At 38.2% G+C, this 21,486-nt stretch overlaps 1 protein-coding gene across 1 annotated transcript in view; it reads left to right on the forward strand.

Annotated features, from left to right (window-relative positions):
• The window catches only part of Tox (thymocyte selection associated high mobility group box), a 296,617-nt gene that overhangs the window by 231,246 nt on the left and 43,885 nt on the right, over positions 1-21,486 (forward strand). Inside the window, exon 4 of the mRNA XM_027398895.2 lies at positions 16,887-17,168. Coding sequence (XP_027254696.1) covers positions 16,887-17,168 — 282 coding nt within the window. The remainder of the gene's footprint in view (positions 1-16,886; positions 17,169-21,486) is intronic.

Here is a 21,486-nt window from a genome sequence, read left to right on the forward strand (position 1 = left end):
GAGTCAGTTTGCCGATATCTAAAATTGCTTGCTGGAATTTCATTGGAATTTCACTAGGCTATACATGAAGCTGAAAATAACTCCACAACATGTGTCTAGTACTTGCCTTTTAATTAGGTAATGTTTCATTTTTTTATCAGTGGTTTGTAATTTTCTGTATGACTTAAACATGTTTCCTTACATTTATACCTTGAAAACTCTTATAAATGGTGTTTTTAAATGTTCAGTGTACAATTTCTCATAGCTGGCATACAAAGAGGCATCATAGCCTGCATATCTGCTATGTTCGCTTATTGTTTTCAGGTCATCTTTGTTGGTGGTGATGATTCTTAAGGATTTTCTCTTTAAAAATCATTCCATCTGTGACTAGGAAGGTTTTTTTTTTGTTGTTGTTCATTCTTTTCCATCCATGTAACCATTTTCGTTCTTTATTACATTTGGCCAGACATTCAATACAGTGCTCATTCAGAGTGGTGAGGGGAGTCCTTGACTTGTTTCTGCTTACAGGGAAAGCAGTTTCCCATCACCAGTGTAATTTTAACTGTAGAGTTTCTATCAATACTGCTTTTAATAACTATGTTTTCAATACAGCTGAGAGAATTTCTTCTTATTGAATTTTTTTAATCACAAATAAATGTTTGGCTTTGCCACATGTTTTTCCTTCTGTACAGATGTGTACATGTAATTTTGATCTTACTGATATATTAGATTTCATAGAGAGATATGTGAATGTTGATTACTCCTACAGATTTAAAATCCCTCTTGGTTGTGGAGGATAACTACTTTATATAGTGTTAGATTAAATATGTGAATATTTTATTGAGTTTACTTTTATGAACATGAGAGAAACAGGTCTGTAATTTTTCTTCTTCTGTCCTCAAAGAATGAATTATGAAGTCTTTCACTTGCTTCTAATTTGGGAGGATATTATGAGAGCTCTGAGCTATTTCTTCCATAAACGATTTGTAAAACCTCTGGGAATGGTGACTTCTTTCTGGGAGATTGTTGGTTACTGATTCCTTTGGTCTGATGGGCATTGGGTACTTTATGTTCCCTGTTTCCCTTAGTGTGACTGTTGTGTTTGTTGTTATTTGTTTTTTAAATTTCAGTGCATTTTTGTATATCCTTTAAAACGTGAAATTTTAAGAATGGCCACTCACATTTTCCCTTTAATTAGTCTTTTTGTGAGCCCTCTTTGGTTCTGGTATTCATAGTTTGCTTTCTCTCCATATCGTTGGTTAGCTTATGTAGAGCATTGACAATTTCACTGATTTCTTAAGGAACCTCTTTTGCTTTGTTGACTCTCCCTACCCTCACATTCTGAGGCCAGCTCCTGGCTTCCTGCTCTGATTTTTACTGTTTTCTTCTGCTTATTCTTGTAAAATTGCTCTTCTTTCTCCAACTCCTGAGGCAAAAGCTTAGGTGACAGATTTTATGTGTTTCTCATTTTCTGATATGTCTAATGAGTTTTTCTCTAAGCATTCCTTTGGTTGTATCCTGCAAATTGAGTCTTTTTTGTTTCAATCAGTTATTTCTGAAGTTATGAAAGTGTTGAGAAATATTAAATAACTTTATAAAACCTTCAGAGCAGTACTCTCAAGTACTTTAGAAATATTTTGAAGAGAAAAAAATTCTGACATTAGGCAATGTACTGTCATGCCAGATAAAGAGCCCCTCATCCTTTTATTAATAAAATAATAAGTCAGTACCAAAAGGAGATAATTTCCTATTGATACCCTCCAACCAAAAAGCCATGTTGCTGTACCATATTTTCAGCAGACAATTCTGTATGATTTAGACTAACAAGAAATTCCTGAGCAGTGGACAACTCCCAAAGGTGTTCATGAACTGCTCATAAAGGGAGTCAAGAATCACACTGGTCTGTGTATTACTACTCAAACTTAAATTCATCCAGTATTCATCCAGCAGGCAGAAGATAGGGCTACATCTTGGGAAAAAAGTCATTTGGACTCTATCTTGTAGTGTGTTAGAAATGTAGACTCCAGACCCATCTCTGAAGTTTCTGAATCATGTCAATTGTATTTTAATTGGATCCCTGAGAAGTTGTATGCTTCTAAAAGGTTACAGAGCCCTGTCTGAAATGAGTATAGTTTGTGTTTATACCACAAAAACATGCCAAGATGGGAAGAGTAGATTTTTGTTGATCTGGCTAGAGAAAATCTCTCTAAGAAGGTTGCCCTTGGGTGAGACCCAAGAACAGGGACTTAATCATTTAATTCCACTCTATTAGTCCCCTGTCTGTTCTGGGATCTGAGCATCACCAATAGAAAAAAAAGTATCCAAAGGTAGTAGAAGCAAGGGATATAAATTAAAAATACATTATCTCACTGTTTCATTGTAAGAGATAGGCATAAATTGTCTTCAACTAGAATACCCCTGGCCTGTGAAAGAGGTAATGAGATGTAATGTACTATTGCAAAAGGTTCTGAGTTTGTCTTTTCCAAAAGCATTTCTTTTCCATCAAAAAATAAATAGGTACTGGAAATCTACTAGCTTTTATAAATATAAATGCAGATAAATGATCAGATAGCTTTAATTTTAAAAACTGCTGGGTGGGTATTCCTTCTTGTTACTTTATAGTAAGTTCCATTTTAATGTTAAGTGTCTCCCCTTTCCTCCAGTTGATCAGTTGAACCTTTTCCTATTTTTTAGAGCTGTCATTGAGTGGTCATATAATTAAGCTAGAGATATTAAATATGCTTTAGAAACAGAAAATGTATATACAACACCAAGGAACCGTGAACTTATTTCCATGTCATTAAAGCACATATTGCTCATAAGCAAAGTATATTTTTTTATAACTTGCCAGAAATGCCTTGCCTTGCAGTAACATACAGTTAATGTTTTTTAAAGGCACCTCGATTTGACATTGGCATTTGGATTATTTTATTATAAGGGAATAAAAGAACAACAAACCTGGCAAATATGTACACTATATACAATGGTCGAATATATATTATATATATATATATATATATATATATATATATGATCATTCTGTGTCAATGACTTCGTTTTTAGGAGGTAGGTTATCATTTAGGAAAAATTCACCTAAGTTGAAATTGCCTCACAACAATGCTTTTGAAAAGGCCAGAAAGCATGAAGACATGTGTTCAAAAGGTATACACAATAGAGCATTCTTTCCTATCTGTTCATTTGTTGTAATTAAGTTTTCATGATAAATATTATTGCTATCTTTATTCCCATGGCTTTGAACTGATTGAGTATATCAGTCCAACAATTATTCAGAACCTAAACTAACATTCTATTCAATGACTAAGACTCTGCTCTTGCTGACTTCACTGCTGACCTGACAACTTGGTGATTGTCCCCTCTCTATAGTCCTCTGAATGGCTGAGTCCAGTAGTCCTTAACTGTTGGGGATCTTGTTGTTTAAGTCCTTCTGTTGGTACATGATGTGGATTTAAACTCAAATAGACCTTCTCTAGGGTGGTAACAGTTTCTTTTGGTCATAAAACATGTAATTGTTATCATTAAAATTTTTGGAAAATAATAAAATTAATTGAATGGTACTCCTAATTAAAGTATTTTCCCTTGGTAAGTTAAAATATCCATTAAGAGTCCAGACAAACAAACTCCTCTCTGACTGTTTCCCTGTTTCCTCTCTCTTGCCATGCCCACACACTTTCATTTTCTTACTCTAGAGTGCTGTAAACCCAGAACAACTTTACTAGGGAGCACGTGTCCGCATATCCTCATGCAGTTAATCTGCTCTGTTCCACGTACCATAACTACTGAGCTGCAGCACAACTGAGATGACATGTTTACTCTTAAACTTTTCCAAGATACAGGAAAATGGCTCAACTTCATCGTTTTATCTGAAATTGGATGATTTGCTGGGTCAGAAAAGTGGGAAGAGTTAGTCAAGACAGTTTTAGACAATAAAAACTAAAGGTGTACTAGGGTATTCAATTTAATTCAAATTCCATTGAAGACGATGCCTTTTTCCTGGGAAGACTTGGGTAGCCTACTAAAGTTATAGTTTCAGATGATATTGATATGCATGGACACTTAGAGGTAACTAATCTTAGCGCATTCATATTCTGAGTTAGCTTCCATGGAGCATTGGGGACCACATCTGTGCCCTTATAACTAACATTTGTCTTTATCCCTTCCTCCAGTTTAACTGTTACACAGTTCTGAAAGCTTATGGTGTGCAGAAATGCTAAATAGCCTTCCCTGCATCTGAGGTCAACAATTCTTTATCCTCTCCTCCACTAATGCCTCCTTATCAAGAGCAGATAGGGAGAAGGTGCCTAATGATTAAACCTGTAGTCCACTCATCTGAACTTGAATATTATAGGTTCAGAAAGTCTTCCCTATTAAAAGTTCCTACTATCAGCTGAGTCACTTGCTTTTGTAACACTGTGACCAAAACAACCTGAGAAAACAAATTAAAGAGGGAGGTGTTTTCTTTGGTTCACAGTTTCAGTGCATCACAATGGGGGCAGGGGTGACAAAGCAGCTCACATCACATCATGGTGGCCAAGAAAGCAGGGTCAAATGATCATAGGTAGGAACCCAGGCAAGCTGTCACCATAAACATGATCCCGTAGTACCAATTTCCTCCCACTAACCTCACCCCCTTTTCTTCACCAGATCCTGATAATGCCATAATATAATGAATCCATGGACTAGGTCTCAGACCTCCAGATCCAATCACTGTGCAAAAGTTCCTTTAGTTGTCAAGCAAGCCCCAACTCATGAGGAACTGGAGACCTGCTCTTTTTTCTTTTTTTAAAATTTTTTATTTGAATTAGAAACAAGATTGTTTTACATGTCAATCCCAGTTCCCTCTCCCTCCTCTCCTCCACTGCAGCCTCCCCCCCCACCCCCAACTAACACCCTACCTATCCCATACTGTTTCTGCCCCCCAGGGAGGGTGAGGCCTTCCATAGGGGGTCTTCATAGTCTGTCATAATCTTTGGGATAGGGCCTAGGCCCATCCCCATGTTGGAGACCTGTTCTATTCAAACATTAACCTCATGTGGCATAAGCCTAGGAAGCATGTATTTAGTCTTTACTGATATGGAGAAAGTGAATCTCTTCTAAGCAAGCAATACACTGACAAGAGATGTGGTTCAAATGCTCCTTTTCCTGTGTTCCAGAGTGGCCAAAAAGCTTCATAAAGAATCTAGGAGAGAAATGGGGCCACATCAAGGCTGGAACACTCCACTTTTCTTTTACATAGTGCTTTGCTTGAATTTTACCTTGATGACATACTTTACTGAGTAATTACAGGATGACATGAGTCTCAGGGAAGCCAAACTATAAAGGGTTTGAGGGGTGAAGAGATGGCTGTATGGTTAGGAGCACTGACTGTTTTCCCAAAGGACCTGGTTTCAATTCTCAGCACCCACATGGCAGCTCACAACTAACTATCTGTTATTCCAGTCCTGGGGAATTTGACATCTTCTGCTGGCCTCTTTGAGTACTAGACAGGCATGTGCAAACAAATATACATTCAGGCAAAATATCCATACACATAAAAATAAATTTAAAAGAATAAAAATAAATGGTAAATAAAAATGAAAAGATTTTTATTGAAATGGTTGGGTCAGACAGTCTATAAAAGCATAATGTGTGTGGTACATTTTTAGCGAATAGAATGTGTGTTGTAAACATAATCAGGGTTTCTTTGATGACAACTGTTTCTAAGATCCAGTTACATATTTTTAAAGACTGAATCATTTTTGAACATATAGTCTCAATTTAGGAACTAGTAAATGCCCTCCTGTTAAAGTTAGCATCAGCTATTAGTGTATAGAGGAGGTATACCAAAGACTTCAAAGGTGTGACACTTGACAGTTACAAGCAATTCCCTACTTGACAGCTCTGAATCACATTTTTTATAAATGGTTTCATTACACATTGAACTTTTAAAAATGGTACTCCTCCTTTACTTAAAAACCACATTTCACATTTTCATAGACAACACTGTTTTTCTGAAAATGCGATCATCCACATATATAGGCTAAATTCTCCCTGTTCCTTTCTCAGGTATCCTCCTGAGATACCTGAGAAAATGGATACGTATAGGTTAAATTCTCCCTGTTCTGTCTGCCTGTGTCCTCCTACATAAAACAGTGTTTGTTCTTAATTTTAGAGGTTGTTTAGTGGGGTCTTACCACGGTGCAGTTTCCCTGCTGGAGAAATGTTTTCTGCACTTCTCTCATGGCCAGATCAGAGCTCCCCTCACTTCTATTGTGGCATACTTTTGATCACAGCAGTGAATCTCTCAGATATACATCTTTGGCTGCCTGGGAAATCCTTGAATACAGGATTCTTCCTATATGCCTTTATTTTTCCAGGGTCTCCTTTAGTACCAGGCAGAGAGTTTTTAGGAAACCAAATTTAAGGAGTGGCTCCTACCCAAGGAATCAGTGCATTAAATTCAGTAGCCCTGAGTTCTAGTTGTACCTCATTGGCAAGGCCTTCCAGCCATCTTTTGTTACAAGAACATGTGACCTTGAGATCAAATTCTAGGTACCGAGTTCATGTGTCATGGTTATGATCAAGCTTGGAAATACAGGCTGGGGCTAATTTCACTCACTGCAGGGCTGCAGAATTGCCTCTGTGTCTTTGGACTTCCTTGGTACTGTACCACTAATGCTGGGGATAATCTCCCTGGGTGTTACAGGGTTCAATAGTGTGGTGCACCTCAACATTGAGTACTATGCGTGGCATGTAATGAATATCTATGAGTATTTTTTAATATTTATAAATTTTAGTATTTATAAAACACCTTGGAACCATAACTACTTCAGGCTGAAGATATGGCAACAAGGAAGCAGATAATAGAAAACTACTTGCTGTTTTAGATTTTTAAAACCATTTTACATTGTATGTGGTAAGTATTGTTTTCTGAGAATCAAGAATAGATATGTTTGTTGTGATACTAATACTTGTCTTTGGGCCAGCCACCATGGCACATACCTTTAATTCCAGCACTCCTGAGGCAGAGAAAGGTGAATCTCTGTGAGTTAGCCTGGTCTAGGTGGGTGTGTTCTAAGCCAGTGAGAGCTACATGGCAAAAACTGTCTCAAGACCATATTTACTTTTTAAACCTGCCATACAAGATTAGTCATTATGATTTTTTAACTCTTTAGATCATAGGCCTCCAATTTCAGTGTGCCTTTGGTAAGTGATAAACCTATAAAGGATGATTAATTCAAACTAACACTAGTTTAAAATTAGCCACTATTAAAACCTAATCATTAATTGAGAGGGTCTCTTTACTGGACATGAAAGAATTTTTTTAAATAAGCAGCTATTTGTGCAAATTAAAATTAAAGCATGTATCTCACCTATTCTAAATGAACATGTGAGCTTTTCTAGTCCTAATTTTATTATCGCTATTTTACAGGATAGAGTTTTAATTATGACCTTCCTATCAGGAGAACCGTGTATTTAGGATTAGGAACTCTCTGCTCTAACTAGTCTTGTTAAAAAATATGACTTGATACATTCTGTGCTCCAACTTTTATAAAAACCAGTGAACATTTCTAATAACACTTTTCTAATTTCATGGCTCAATGCACAGTCAGTAAAGATTTAAATAATTCAGAAAGAAAGCCTATTCTCTTTTCTTTATTAGAAGTTTGAGTCAAGCAAATTCTTTGACATTTAATAGGTTTTTAACCCTTTTAATAACTTCTCATAATGAAATTTATTGGCAGTTGTTTTAAAGAAAGGGTTATTATGTTAGCTTGAATAGCAGTCAGTAGTTTTTATGATTGGTTTTGAGATCTTGACTCTATATGACTCAAAGTATGTAAAAGCACAAATGAGTGAGGAATGTTAATATCAACTAAATCAGGTATACCAAGAAATATAGAGACTGTACATAACTATGTTCATACAATTATCTAACAAGCTATAAAATTTTGGCAGACAAATATTTGAAATATAATTGTTTTAAAGGAGCTTAAGGTCACTTACAAAGTCAGACACTTTAAAGGAACTGAATGAATTATGATTTTCCCAAGTTATTAATACCATGCTCTACAGGACAGGATTTCTAGCCTTTTCCTATCTGGGTTTCATGCTATTTTAATGTTTTATAATATATTATTAAAAGGATTATTGGATGAGTTCCATAATAAAAGTCTAATTTAAAGCTGTACTTTTCTTCAAATTTCTAATAAGCTGGAAACATACAAAAATTGCCCAGGAAGCTCTTTTATGCAAGCAGAATGTTAATTCTGCTTCCTGGAGTGTGCTTTTGACTGGGTGCTGGGTGTGTTGCCAGTGATTTAAGAGATTCCAGATGAACCTCAGTGTCCCCATTCTGAATTGATGTGAAGAGGTGGGCATGCCACTCATATCTCCATTTCTACCAGCATCCCATCAACATTCCAGTGGAAAGGATTAGAACACAAGTTAATAGGGCCTAATTATAGTGTGGAGTGTTGTGGTGGCTGGTGCAGGCTGCCATGAACATGCAGGTCCAGTTCTGGTCATTAAGCCACCACTCACAGAGCAGTGCCTTAGAGGACTTCCCAATTCCTCATCACTTGTACTTGTGGGCTGTTCTTTATGTTTCAGTGCCACAGTCCTCTAAAGTATCCTGAAGTTAAGACACCATTATTCTACCCTGTTTCTGTGCATTTAAAGTTAAGAAGATATGAACAGACATGAGCATTGTGGGATGTGCTTGATACAAGGGAACACTTGTGAGCAAAGTGCTGCCCACCCTGTGATATATATACAAACGGCACGAGATGCACAAAAGAACAGCTTCATGACTAATCACAGGAATACCAAGAGCAGATTTCTCGATTCTTGTTGCCAGAATGATACGATTTTGTACAAACTGCTAATTCACGAGTTTTGGAAACAGAAGGTAGATCTCACAGTCCCCCAAATTCTCTAGATGAGATAGAGCAATCACTCACGAGCCATTGTGTCCTGCCATGAATTGGAATTTTGAGAAACACTCATTGGTGATGTAAAGCAAACCACTGCTGCAATTGGCATGTTTCCCTTATTTGTGCTAAGCAGAAGAGCCCTGGAGTCTACTGAAGTTTGGTTGAGCTTGATGATATTGTCAATAGTTTAAAAATCATGTTGGGACACAATTACTAATTAATCACATTAGTAGCCACATGATGCATTCAAAAATGGTTTTTTTTTTTTTTCAACCCAAGTCAAAAGCACTTGACAACTGAATGGTTAAAAGACATACCCCATAATCACCTGGCCATGGTGATGTTACACGGGAGACAGGGTACGGCTGGGGTTTGTGGATGAGAAAAATGTACTGTGAATCATAATTCCTTTGCATACAGTGCAATTGTGTTGAGCCCTCTATCAACCTGGTACCCTTTAGCCTTATCAGGCAGCAGCTGAAAGCAGGCTATAAACCCAGCCTTCTCTGTGTCTGTGTACTTTCTCACAGAGGCATGCTGGGGCCATGGCCATAAGCTGTCCTACTTATTCCAGAGACAGCCCCCACAGATATAGCTCTTGACTGCATGGATTCTTGGTCTGTGTCAACAGTTCTCCTTGAGCTAGAACTCATCAAAGATAAGAACAAAGATAAAATGTCAGCAAGAGCCACAACAAGGAAAGTAGATTCAATCTTGGGAAAACAGTCTTCTACCTTAGTTAATCCTCACTGTGAGGTACTCAAAGGTAAATATCCATTTTCTTCTCTCCTAATTTCATTATGAAACTCATCTCTATCACATCCATGACATTCGTCTGTTGCATTATGTTTCCCAGACCAGAAAGCAAGCTGCACAGAGCAAAGTTTTCGGTCAGGTTGGCCACTTTCAGTTTGCTGGGAACCAAGACCAATGCCTGCCACATAGTAAGCATAGTAAGAATTTGAAAAGTCCTCCCATTTCGAAGGTGGAAAAAGAAATGTCAAGTAAGAACTAAGATAGATGACTGGACACAGAGGCAGCCTGATTGGATGGGCAGTGCCTCCATGGCAGCAATCCACTTCTATCTGAAAAATAAAAAGTCAAAGGGGTAAGGCTGTGTGGCAGCTACTCTTCTCATCTCTGACAAACACCTGTCACCAGCCTTAGGAGGAAAGGTTCGCTTTGGCTCAGTTTCAGAGGGCATAGCATGTCACAGTAGAAAAGCATGTCAGGGGTCAGAGTTGCTAGGCATACCTTGGAGATTTATTCACATGGTGGCAGCCAGGATACAGGGAGAGCAGACAAGAATTGAAAGTGTGCATCACCATCAAAGGCTCACCCCCACTGAGCTATTTCAGTGGTTAGTGCCCACTTCCTAAAGGCTCTATGGCCCTTCAATATTGCCCTGTGAGCCTAAGAGGACATGGCGTTCACAAACCCTATCAGATTGCACTCTCACTTGCTTGTGCAAGGAATCTGACTATGTCTGTGAGGTAGAAGAAGACTCTCCTCTCTATGTTTGTTCCATGTAAGAGAAATAGAAGCCAAACTCCAGAGAGAAGACTAGAGCCCAAAGAGGACACTGAGAGTGTTGGGGTCTCCTCCCAACCAGTAATTGTACCTTTCACTGTCTGCTATTTGGGTCATCTTAGGAGAGAGGATTTAAAAGAAGTAGCCAAACATTTCAGTTCTTCATGAAATATTCATCAATGATGTTTGTCTCTTACATGCAAAATTCTCTTGAGTAATGAGGGTCCCTTCCATGAATGGTTGACTTAGGCTGAAAAAGAAGTAGGGTGAGCTTAGGGAGGCTCACATCATCAGCATGAACCTGTGTTTATTGAGTTAGTTTAGATTTCCCCAGGCAGTGGTTCTAGAGAGCTCTGTGTATCAGTGATGGAACATCTAATGAGTTGTGTTCCTCACAATATCTACTCAACCTAACTACATATATTTCACATGAGGGTATTGAAAAGAAATCTGAACCCTAGTAGTTCCTACTGTGTTGTGAAAGAAAAGCAAGAACTCAAAATACTAAACTCAAAAGCAAATTTGGTTTTAGAAATTGTAGAGTTGAAATCATGCTAATCTAAACTTGACACTTCAGAGATAAAAATGTTTTCATTAAAATGTTCTGCCCCTCCTTTAAAACTATGGGCAGGAGAGATGGCTCATTGGTTAAGAGCACTGACTGTTCTTCCAGAGGATCGGAGTTCAATTCCCAGCACCCCCATGGCAGCCACAACTATGTATAGCTCTAATTCCAGGGGATCTGGGACCTTCATAGATATGCATGAAGACAAAACACCAATGCACATAAAATAAAAATAAATAAATCTTAAAAAAATAAAACTCATTTTTTGCTCATCTTTAAAAAAGCAGTTTGTGTAGTATTTAGATATTTTTGTCTCGTTTGACAATATCGGCATTCCATGTCAAACACATAATAGCAAAATGCTGATATTTGTATAAATTATGTATTTACAAATAGCAAATGGAGCACACAAGGAGATCGTGTTGGGATAATTTATTTAATTTTTTTAGACAACAAATAATTAAGCTCTCTCTTGGAAACATATTTATGAAAATAATAAATAAAATTTGATTATTAAATTTACCCACAGATTTGTTCTGTTATACACATTTACATATTAATTGAATCCTTGGCAAAATATGTAATCAAATTGAGGAATTAAATAATATCAACATTTACATTCTTCTTGTAGACTCTTAGAGTGTATCATTCCTTAGGGGAAAAAAACTAAAACTGCTTGGCCTTCCAGCCTAATTAATCATGCAGGACTGTGTGGACAACCCAAAGCAAGCCTCAGAAGCTTTTCTTTAGATGCTATAAATGGTATGTGTTTGGTGATGAACATAAAAGGGGCTGGGAGCAGCACTTGTCACAGCCAAAAGCCACCGGGGTCTCTTCATGGTCTTGGGGAAAGTACTCCATGGCAAAGGGTGTCAAATGTTGACAGACAGGGGTGAGCATGAGAGCTTCAGAGATTCTTCATGTTCTCTTGCTCCTGCTGGATCAGGCACAAATCCAGGAGTTGCCTGCATAGACCACAGAATGCAGCAGCTGGTGAGCCATATTAGCAGACATGGCCTCGGGGCTAGCCCTGCTCCTGAGCTCTGCTCACCAACTGCCATTCACTTAAACAGCTGGATCTGAGCACAGAGATGAGGTGTCGTTAGAGTTTTATGTGTACAAACTGTTTCGCTATAGATTGTCTGCTAGAGGCAGAGATAATGATAGCTTTCCAGGCTCCCACATTGGACTGGGAAGGATGTTCATGTTCAAGGTAACAGCAGACTGAATTGTGATACACATACAGCTTTGAACACCAACAGCAAGCCTCCAACGTCCTGTGTCATTCTAGAGTGCAATTTCGACACCATTAGTCACTATACAGCTAGCACTATTACAAGGGTTTCCTGGGGGTAGAGGTATTCCAGTCACACCAAAATAATGTCTTAGTGGGTAATATGGGCCTGTGTTTTTCTTTCCATTTTCAAAGAAAATCAAAGGATACACGAGTGTTGAAATATGTGTCAAATATTGCACCTGGTGTTTACCACTTGAGCACTATCTTCAACCTGGAACTCTTCTGGTGTAGGAGAAGGAAAGTGCCACACAAGACAGGAAGTCAATCATAGAACAGGGCATTAGGCATGGGAAATAGATAGCATCTACTTGGCTTTCATATTTGATCCCATAATTGGGTTTCCAGTAATTGGAAAAAGGCTTTGTAAGAATACACATGAAATTCCTCTTCATCATTCTAGCCTTCCTCCATTATTTTAATTGGCATTTTTACTCCCAGAAGTATAGAAAATATTGTTGTACAACAGCAAGTAGGAAAATTTAAAGAAACTGATCAAGTTTACAAAAGAATGAAATCCAACCGATCCTCAGATCAAGTGTTTTTCCCAAATGATGAAATAAATAGGAAGTTATAAAGCTAATGATATATAGTACTTTTAGCCAAGAAAAAAAATAGTTTTCTAATCTTGAAAAAAAGAAAGTGAGAGTTACATGCCTTAGACATTACCTCTAATTCATTTCAGCACTGGGCCTTAGCAAATGAAATCCCCAAGTGATTGAAATGTGCTCTGCCATGTCGGCGGAGCCAGGTCCATCAGTGCCATCTGTACCTGACCAAAACATCTCTTCACTCCAGTTCAGGAAATGTGATGAATACCTGCTATGTGACAAGGTTTGTGCTGGATTCTTCACAGTGCTGAAGAAAATAAATTACTTATGTCTATAGCCAGTTAGGGTGTATCAGTTAAAATTACATTTAACAGCATACAAAAGATAGCCCTAGTGATAAAAACTCAGCAGAGACAGTCACATTAAACACCCTATGCTAGGAAGTTGCACTGTAATCAAAGACTGAAGCCCCTTCCCTTCTTGCTCTCCCAGTCACCTCAGAGCACTGCCTGTTGGCGCTGATGTTTTCTCCAGTTCTAATCATCATCCAATGTTTTTTAAAGGAGGAACAAGAAGAGAACATGGAAAAAAATTGTCACTACTAAGTGTGACTATACTGAATTGTTCACTGTGAACTTAAAGTATGATTGATGACAAAAATGCTAAAAAATAAAATAAAACAAAACAAAATAAAATAAAATAAAAATGCTATCTGGCTATTCCAAATTTTGTATTTGACATTAAGGAATAACAAGCAACCAATGCTTTTCAGGAGGAAACTGGTAATGAAAGCATTTGTTTATTTGTGTGATTTTAATAATTATTATTTTCAATAACTAGAATCCATCCACTTTAATCCCCCACCCATATTAATCATTAGTAATTAACACTGGCTCCCAGGAGAGCAAAGTAACACTCATATACTTCCCACAGATCAGGAATGTCAGCATGGTGCTGGGATTCAATTGTGTGTTTGAGCATGTGGGGCCTGCAGGGTCAATGATGATCTCTTGCCTAAGCTCACCACCCTTCACATCAGGCTACTGTCTCCTGGTGCAGTGACAACACTTCTGTCTGCCTAACCTAACATTGCTGGATAAAACCCCAGAAAAGAGGTTGTTGCTGTCTATCTCATCATCCTTGACCATCTATTTATCTATTTATCTCATCATCCTTACCCAAATGACCCTTTGCTCCACTGTAGCCAAGGCTACTTCCTCTTTAATGCAGGAGCAGGAATATAGACCCACAAAAACACATGTTACAGAACAAAACACAAATGAGAACAAAAACAACTATTTTGCAAAACAGTAGAAGAAATTGGTACTTATAAGGAGATTAAACCTCTATAAGGAACACATTATTTCCACAAATCCAGAGGCTCTGTGTGAAGATCCTTTTAGAAACCATAATCTGATAACACCAGGTTAAAACTACCAGAGTTCTGTGCAGATGAGTTCAAATGGGCTCAAACCGTGCTACACATGTGTGTGCTTTGAAACCAGAGATGCATGGAAAGACAAACTCGAGATATCAAGTTGTTCCATATTGTTAGAGAGATGATTTAGTTAATGTCTGACTCTGCTGGCAAATACTTGTAATTCACAGAGCTAAGAAACATGTTCTCTAGATACCCAAGTCTGAATGTAAACCCAGTGCTTTACCTGATGTGGGATTGGGAGAGTAGGGTTTACCATAGGGCAGTGTTCATTCACAGGAAGCCACATGCCCATAATTAAAGCGGTTCTAAATACTAAGATGCATAGATGTTCAATACACTTGAGAGTAATCCTTAAAGAAAAAAAAGAGTTTATGTTCCCTCTTCTTTTAAAAGCCTGGTCTGATTTTTCACATCAGAATGTCTGTGAAGCTGTGTCTCTCCTATAACTGTTCAGTGGGTTGGCTTCATGAATTCTGAGACTACATTTAAAGGATTACAACAATACAGTTTGTGTTTTTGGAAAAAAAAATGTTGGTTCAGACTAGGAAGTTGGGAAACTTGTGGAACGATGGAACCTAAGCTCCACCAAAAAGAAGCCGAAGTGCAGCGACTCAGGGCTGGGAGTGGGCCTTGCCCAGGAGCAGGGGAACAGCCAGCAGGATGAAGTGACCCAATGAGAGGCCTGTCAGGAAGCAAGAACACAGGCTCCAGACCTGCACAGCCACATTCTGTGTTGAGCTGGATCTAATGAGTGTTGTGAAATAACTTGTGCATTCTGATGGAAAATAATTTTGCTGCTATACAAAAGAAACAAAAATAAAGGCCAGGATGGGGTTCCTTAGCCTGCCCTCACATGTTTTTCCAGGTCATAATAACATTTTAAATGGGTAATTACTAAGCCTCTTGTCTATGTGGAATATTTTTGTTATGCAACAGCAGATAGCATTAATTAGATTTTTAGTTCCATGTGTATTTTTAGCTATCTGGTCCTTCACTGCACATTGTCCATCATCTTCCCTCTTGTTTTCTTGTCTTGAGCACCATCTAACAGGGAACTCAACAAGCCACACCAAGAAGCACTAGGTCCTCTGCCTTAGGTTTGGAACTGCTAGAGAAATGTTCAGTGAAATCCATCACACCCCTCTTACACAATGTGTTTGACCCCCAGATAACGTTAAGTGCTTCATCCCCCAATGCGTTTAATTTTAATCCTGCCGAGATGAAAGTCATTGCTTGAATTACAAGAATGAGTCTCGTTAAGGCTGGAAAGCAGTGACCCAGATAACATAATGGATTAATATGGAGACCTTGCAATTTTAGAGCCTTGCTTTCAAATCTGTCTGTGCCGTCAAGTCACTGCAATAGTCAGTCAATTGGTTAATGACTGTCTATACGCATTCTGAGAACAGTAGTTGGGAGAGCATTCTGGCTATTCAATAAAGGATTAAACTAAACCAGGGCACCTGCAGAGAGAGAATGTCTTGTAGACATGACACGGATACTGTACCCCTGATATTTCAACAATATCGTTGGTTGTGGAAACAAGACAAGAATGATGGTCACAGAATTAGACATGCCAAGAAAGATTAAGGAAATTAACAAGGCCCAATCCTAGATGAAGAGTTGCAATAGTGGTTTCTTAAGGGACAACCTCCTTGATAGGTTATCCAATCCCCACTGGTCAGTCCTAAATATATAAAAGCAACACTAAATGGACTAAGCAGGCTTTATGAGCAGATAGATAGATAGATAGATAGATAGATAGATAGATAGATAGATAGATAGATAGATATAGATATAGATATTAGATACAGAATGGGAGATGAGAAAAGTTGGGAAAAGGAGGAGTAGAAATGATGTAAATACAATATACTCTTGTATGAAATTCTCAAAAAATTTTTAAAATATTTAAGCTAAGAACACTCATTGTCTTATTGACTCCTAAAGCCTCCTTAAATGATCAAAATTAAAACACAGGGTTTAATGGATGGCTGTTAGGCTAAAATCCCTAATGATTTTGTAATTTGGATGGCATTCTAATAGCACCAGCATGTTGACATTTTCATCACATAAATATATACAATGTTATAATGCATAAATTAATAAGATGTCTACTTATCAGAACAAAAATATAAGTACACTGAGTTGGTCTTGGTAGATGAAATTCAATGTTGAGCAAATTATCAAAGTCTGGTTTTGGCTGGTTGGTTGTAGTGATGAGATTAAAACCCAGGGCCTTGCCCATGCCAGTCCAGACCTCTACCACTGAACTATATCCATGATCTATCTTTTGGTATTCCTTGGGGTAATGTATAACTTAGAATATTATATTACAGAGAAGATTAGTGTGGATACAACTTAATGGGACATCTTTCCATCTACAGATTAAAGAAAAAATTTTAGCTGAGCATGATAGCATGTACCTCTAACCTTAGCACTCAAGATACTGAAGCAGGAGGATCATGAATTCCAAGCTGGCCTGGGCTTGCATAGTGAGATCCTTTGTCAAAAAGTCAAAATTTAAAAATAAAAATATAAGAATATTTCAAGAAGCATGTTTCTGAAAGTGTGTCTATTTGTTCATTTATTTTAGATGCAAGATATGGGGAATACTGAAGGAGCTCAGTACGGCTCCCATCCTCAGATGGCAGCCATGAGGCCGAGAGGCCAGCCTACAGATATCAGACAGCAGGCAAGCATGATGCAACATGGCCAGCTGACTACCATCAACCAGTCCCAGTTGAGCGCACAGTTGGGTTTGAACATGGGAGGAAGCAACGTGCCTCACAACTCCCCTTCTCCCCCTGGGAGCAAGTCTGCAACCCCTTCACCTTCCAGCTCAGTGCATGAAGATGAGGGTGATGACACCTCCAAGGTATGATCTATCTTTGTACAGAGAGAGGACATGTTTGTATCTTCCCCATGAGAAACATTGGTGGGAAGCATGTACTTGGTTAATGAAGCATGAGGTTACAAACTAAATGGATTTAACCACATGCTTACCCATTATACTTCCAAGTTCTTTATATGTCCTTTCAGTATGCATTTATATATAAAACAAAGGTCTTTTTTGCTCTGGAAATGAATGGTATGCCTAGTGAGTAAGGCTAAATAAATTGACTTCTGCAATCAAGCCTACCTTATGGCCTTCCATAAACATTTTTTCTCTGTAGGATCATTTGTTTTCCTCGAAAGGATCTCATGTAGCACAGGCTAGCCTCAAACTCCTGAGGTGCTGTATAGCTGAGGAGGACCTTGAAATTCTGGTGGCCTGGTTTCTACTTCCTGAGTTCTGGGATTAAAAGTGTGTACCTCTTTGTCAAGTTGTTGAATGCTGGAGAGCCAACTTATGCTGGGAAAGCACCATCCCAAACCATGCCATAGCTCCAGTCAGAAAGTCCTACAGTGTGTGTGTGTAGGGAGTGCAAATGGGCATCAGAATGTGTGCTGGAATGTAGTTAGACAACAACTTCAGATCACCTGACCCAACCCTTCCACGCTAGTGATGGGCAGGGTAGAAGATGACTTTGCAGGACAAACCTGGAAGCGAACGTTTTGTGGTTCCTATGCTTCTTATCACTAGATGCTGTTCCTTAAATCATTTGAGTGGGAAATTGCTTTTTAAATGCCCTTGTAGGGGAAAATCAGTTGAGTTTTCCTTTAAAGTTGTTTAAGGGAACTGTTCCTTTAAAATATAATACTTTAAAAGAGAAAAGTAAATGACTGCACCAAAACCCTGTATGTTTTTGCCTGAAAACCTCAAACCTTTCCCTTCCCTTCCCAAATTACCAATGAAGCACTGCCCATATTTCCCCTAGTGAGAAGGATGTGTCTACCAACTGTGAAAGAGCCCACCAGTACACAAATACTGTCTTTCTATTTGCTTTCTATTTTAAGGATTTATTTTATTTTTAGTTATGTAGAGGCAGTGGGTGGACAATAGGAAGGTACCCCAGGAGGCCAGAGGCTTCGGATCTCACAGGGGCTGTTGTTATAGGCATTTGTGAGCTGCCAGATGCAGATGCCAGAAGCCAAACTCAGGTCGTCTGCAAGAGCAGTACAGGCTTTTAATTGCTGAACCCTCACTCAAGACCCCTCTTTTATTTCTTTAAGAAGCTTCCTAATAAATGGTCGGGTGTGTTAGTCTCTCTGTTTTCTTCTTATCTTCATAAGAATTTTGTTTGGAGGAAGTTGAACTGCCAACATACTGCTAAAGGCAATGCAATAGGATATATCTACACTAAACTCTTACTAGTTCGGGTGAGTTATAATTCATAGATTATTCAATTTACTAACAGCAGTGCAATGACAGCATTTTCTTATTTCTGTACTCTTGATGCCCTAGTATTTGGAAGTTCTTAATCTCACAGCAACTCTACAGTTGGCTGCCATAAATGACTCCACCATGAGGCCCCCTGTGATATACAAGCCAACTAACTCAGAGCTCTTACACACCAATTCAGTATTCCTCTGCCTCATGCCAGGGCCAGGGTCAGAAAAAACAAAACAAAAAAAAAAAAAAAAACAAAAAAAAAACAAAAAACCCAAACCCCAGAATCTGCTTACACTGTACCAGGCCTTTCCCCTGCTCTCTCAGCATGTCCTGCAGTCTGCCAACTCCTGCCCACAAAACTGCCGACACATGCTCTGTGCCTCGTGTTGTCCTGGTCCTTTGTGTCCCTCATTGACTTGGGTCCCTCCCCAGGTGACCATGTGCTGAGCTGTGTCTCCTGTTCTTCAGATCTATGAGTGTAAACTTCTCCCTTCCAGGAAGGCATTTCCATGTTTTGCTGACTTCTCCAATAAAATAAAATCAAATCCCAGCTACAAATCCTAGTGTCTCTGCACACCTACCTGGTTCTGTTACTTCATTGTCAGGCCTGTAGTAAGTGAGGTAGTGTCCACATACAAAAAGAACCACTAATAGAAGGCTAGTTAATAATAAATAAACCACTGGGCTCATAAGAGCCTGGACATTAGCTGGCTAACCATATGCATATGGCCAGAGATGTGTGGGTTCTAGGCAATCACCTAGACAGAAATGATTTGGGCTGTATTATACCAGGAGATCAATGTTCGGCTCACAGTAATGATCAATTTATGCATCCAGACTGTGTCTTTATCAGAATTCCTTCCTGACAATTCAAATAATAAATGCAAAATTTGTAGTGTCTTCTAACAATAAATTATATATAGGATATCTTTTAATTTACTGTAACATTCTATATGTTCTTCAACTTACATGGGTGGACAGGATCCTGAAATTCTTAAAATTGCATTCTTCCATTTACTGTTAATCACTTAGCAACACAGCTTGTGATTGTCCCAATGCATGAATTTGTTTATTATAAACCATCAAACTGGTGTTAAGTTGTACCAGTGAGTTTCCTATCCAGTCATCCAATATCTACATCTCAAAAACATGTACAAGTCTCAAAGTGGTTGTAAGCCTGTGTAGTTCTTACCAGGGACTCTTGAGTGATTGGTGTGGGTGAGAGGGTGAAGAAATGGATTTCTTAACAACATCCATTTTTTAATGGCTTCTTTTCTTTTACACATCTCACAAAAATTCAACCCCCATTACAGTTCTGAATGTTGTTGCTCACAGTAGATTCAGAATTCTCTGCCATTCATTCAAACCACTTATTCACCTTATATGTGTTGAACTTCTAGAGAAATCCTCTGCTGAAAGTGCCTAGGCATTTTTAATGGAAGTTAAGAATTGGACAGTACTCTATCCTTTATATGTGTAGGATTTGTGTGTAATGTTGTATTACAACTCCAGCGAAATAGCATTAAGTAAAAAGATCATAGAAATCATTTCTAACAAGTGAACCGAACAGGAATATTGAATTCTACCCCAGAGAAAGTGGCTTTCAGAGCCCCTCTTAGCACACCATGCTGTCTTTAAGCAATTACATATTGATTCCAGTTTATCTAATTGAACAATTAAATGGGATAACTCTGTTTTGACAGAAAAAAAATATTGTAAATACACCAGCAGAATTAATTATCACCTTCCAAACGCCACCCATGGCTTTGATTGCTCTGAAGCAGTGTTGACAGCTTTGAGTCACAAATGAGACCTGCAGAGAAATGGCAGAGAAATAAAAGCTCAGGCTTGTGGCTCCAAGTTTGTAATCCCGCTCCTGTAAGTTAACAGACACTTAGAAGATCTAGCATTACACGTGTTTTTTTTGGATGTAGTTCTTCCTTTAATTATACACTAAGATTCACAGTAGATATCTTTCTTCTTTTACTTTCACTTTCCCATTGAAAACATCCTTATGTTTATATGTGTCTCATAAATGATGCATAGTTAGATGATCTTTTACTGTGACATGGGACATTTAGGGCACTTACACAAACATCTGGGCCTATCTCGCCTTCTCAGTGTGGTATTTTCTATGTGCCCCACAGACATTTTATATTACTTACTCTGTCTTCTTTAAAATTCTTTTTTTCTCCTCCAATTATTTCTTATTTTAAAACTAGAAGCTCGGTATTCTTTTTTCCATTTTTGTGTTAGTTCTTTGAGAGTTTTGAGTTTCCTATAACATATCTTAGTGATGCTCATTTCTCAAAGCCGCCTTACATCCACTGCCTTTCCATATCCACCACCTTTATGTCCTTTTTATCAGTTCCTTCAAGACCAATTGTACCCCCAAAATACTCTTAGCTGTGTGGTCTTACATTGGATCGTGATTGATTTACCAGTCAGTAGCTACATTCTTAGAGAAAACTGATTCTTCCTTTCCCAGCAGCTAACAAGTGCCAATAGCTCCATGTCTAAGAGTGGGGTTCTAAGCTCAACTCTTCTTTCTAAGCCAGGATTTGGTCTGATTTGGGCTTACACAGGTTTTATATATGAGAGGTATAAATAAGTTGGTGTCTTTACCTTGCTCTTTAGGTTACTTTTAAGTCCAAATACCCTCTTTCTGTCTTATATATTTACATTGTCACTAATGTTCATCTTAATTATAATTTTTAAGATTCCTAAATACATTAAATTTCATAAAATGCCATGTATATTGTTTTATGTAGTTCCTTTTCCTCCAATTTTATTTATATGTGTCATTTACATCTAGCACTACTTTGTCTTAACTTTAAAGTGTTCTTTTTGGCATGGGTCTTCTTGGAATGTGCCTACCTTAAAGAATATTTCTGCTGGGTATTTTTCTGAATTGACAGTT

This window comes from Cricetulus griseus, chromosome 2 (genome assembly GCF_003668045.3).
Source record: "Cricetulus griseus strain 17A/GY chromosome 2, alternate assembly CriGri-PICRH-1.0, whole genome shotgun sequence".
In the NCBI taxonomy this organism is placed as follows: Eukaryota; Metazoa; Chordata; class Mammalia; order Rodentia; family Cricetidae; genus Cricetulus; species Cricetulus griseus.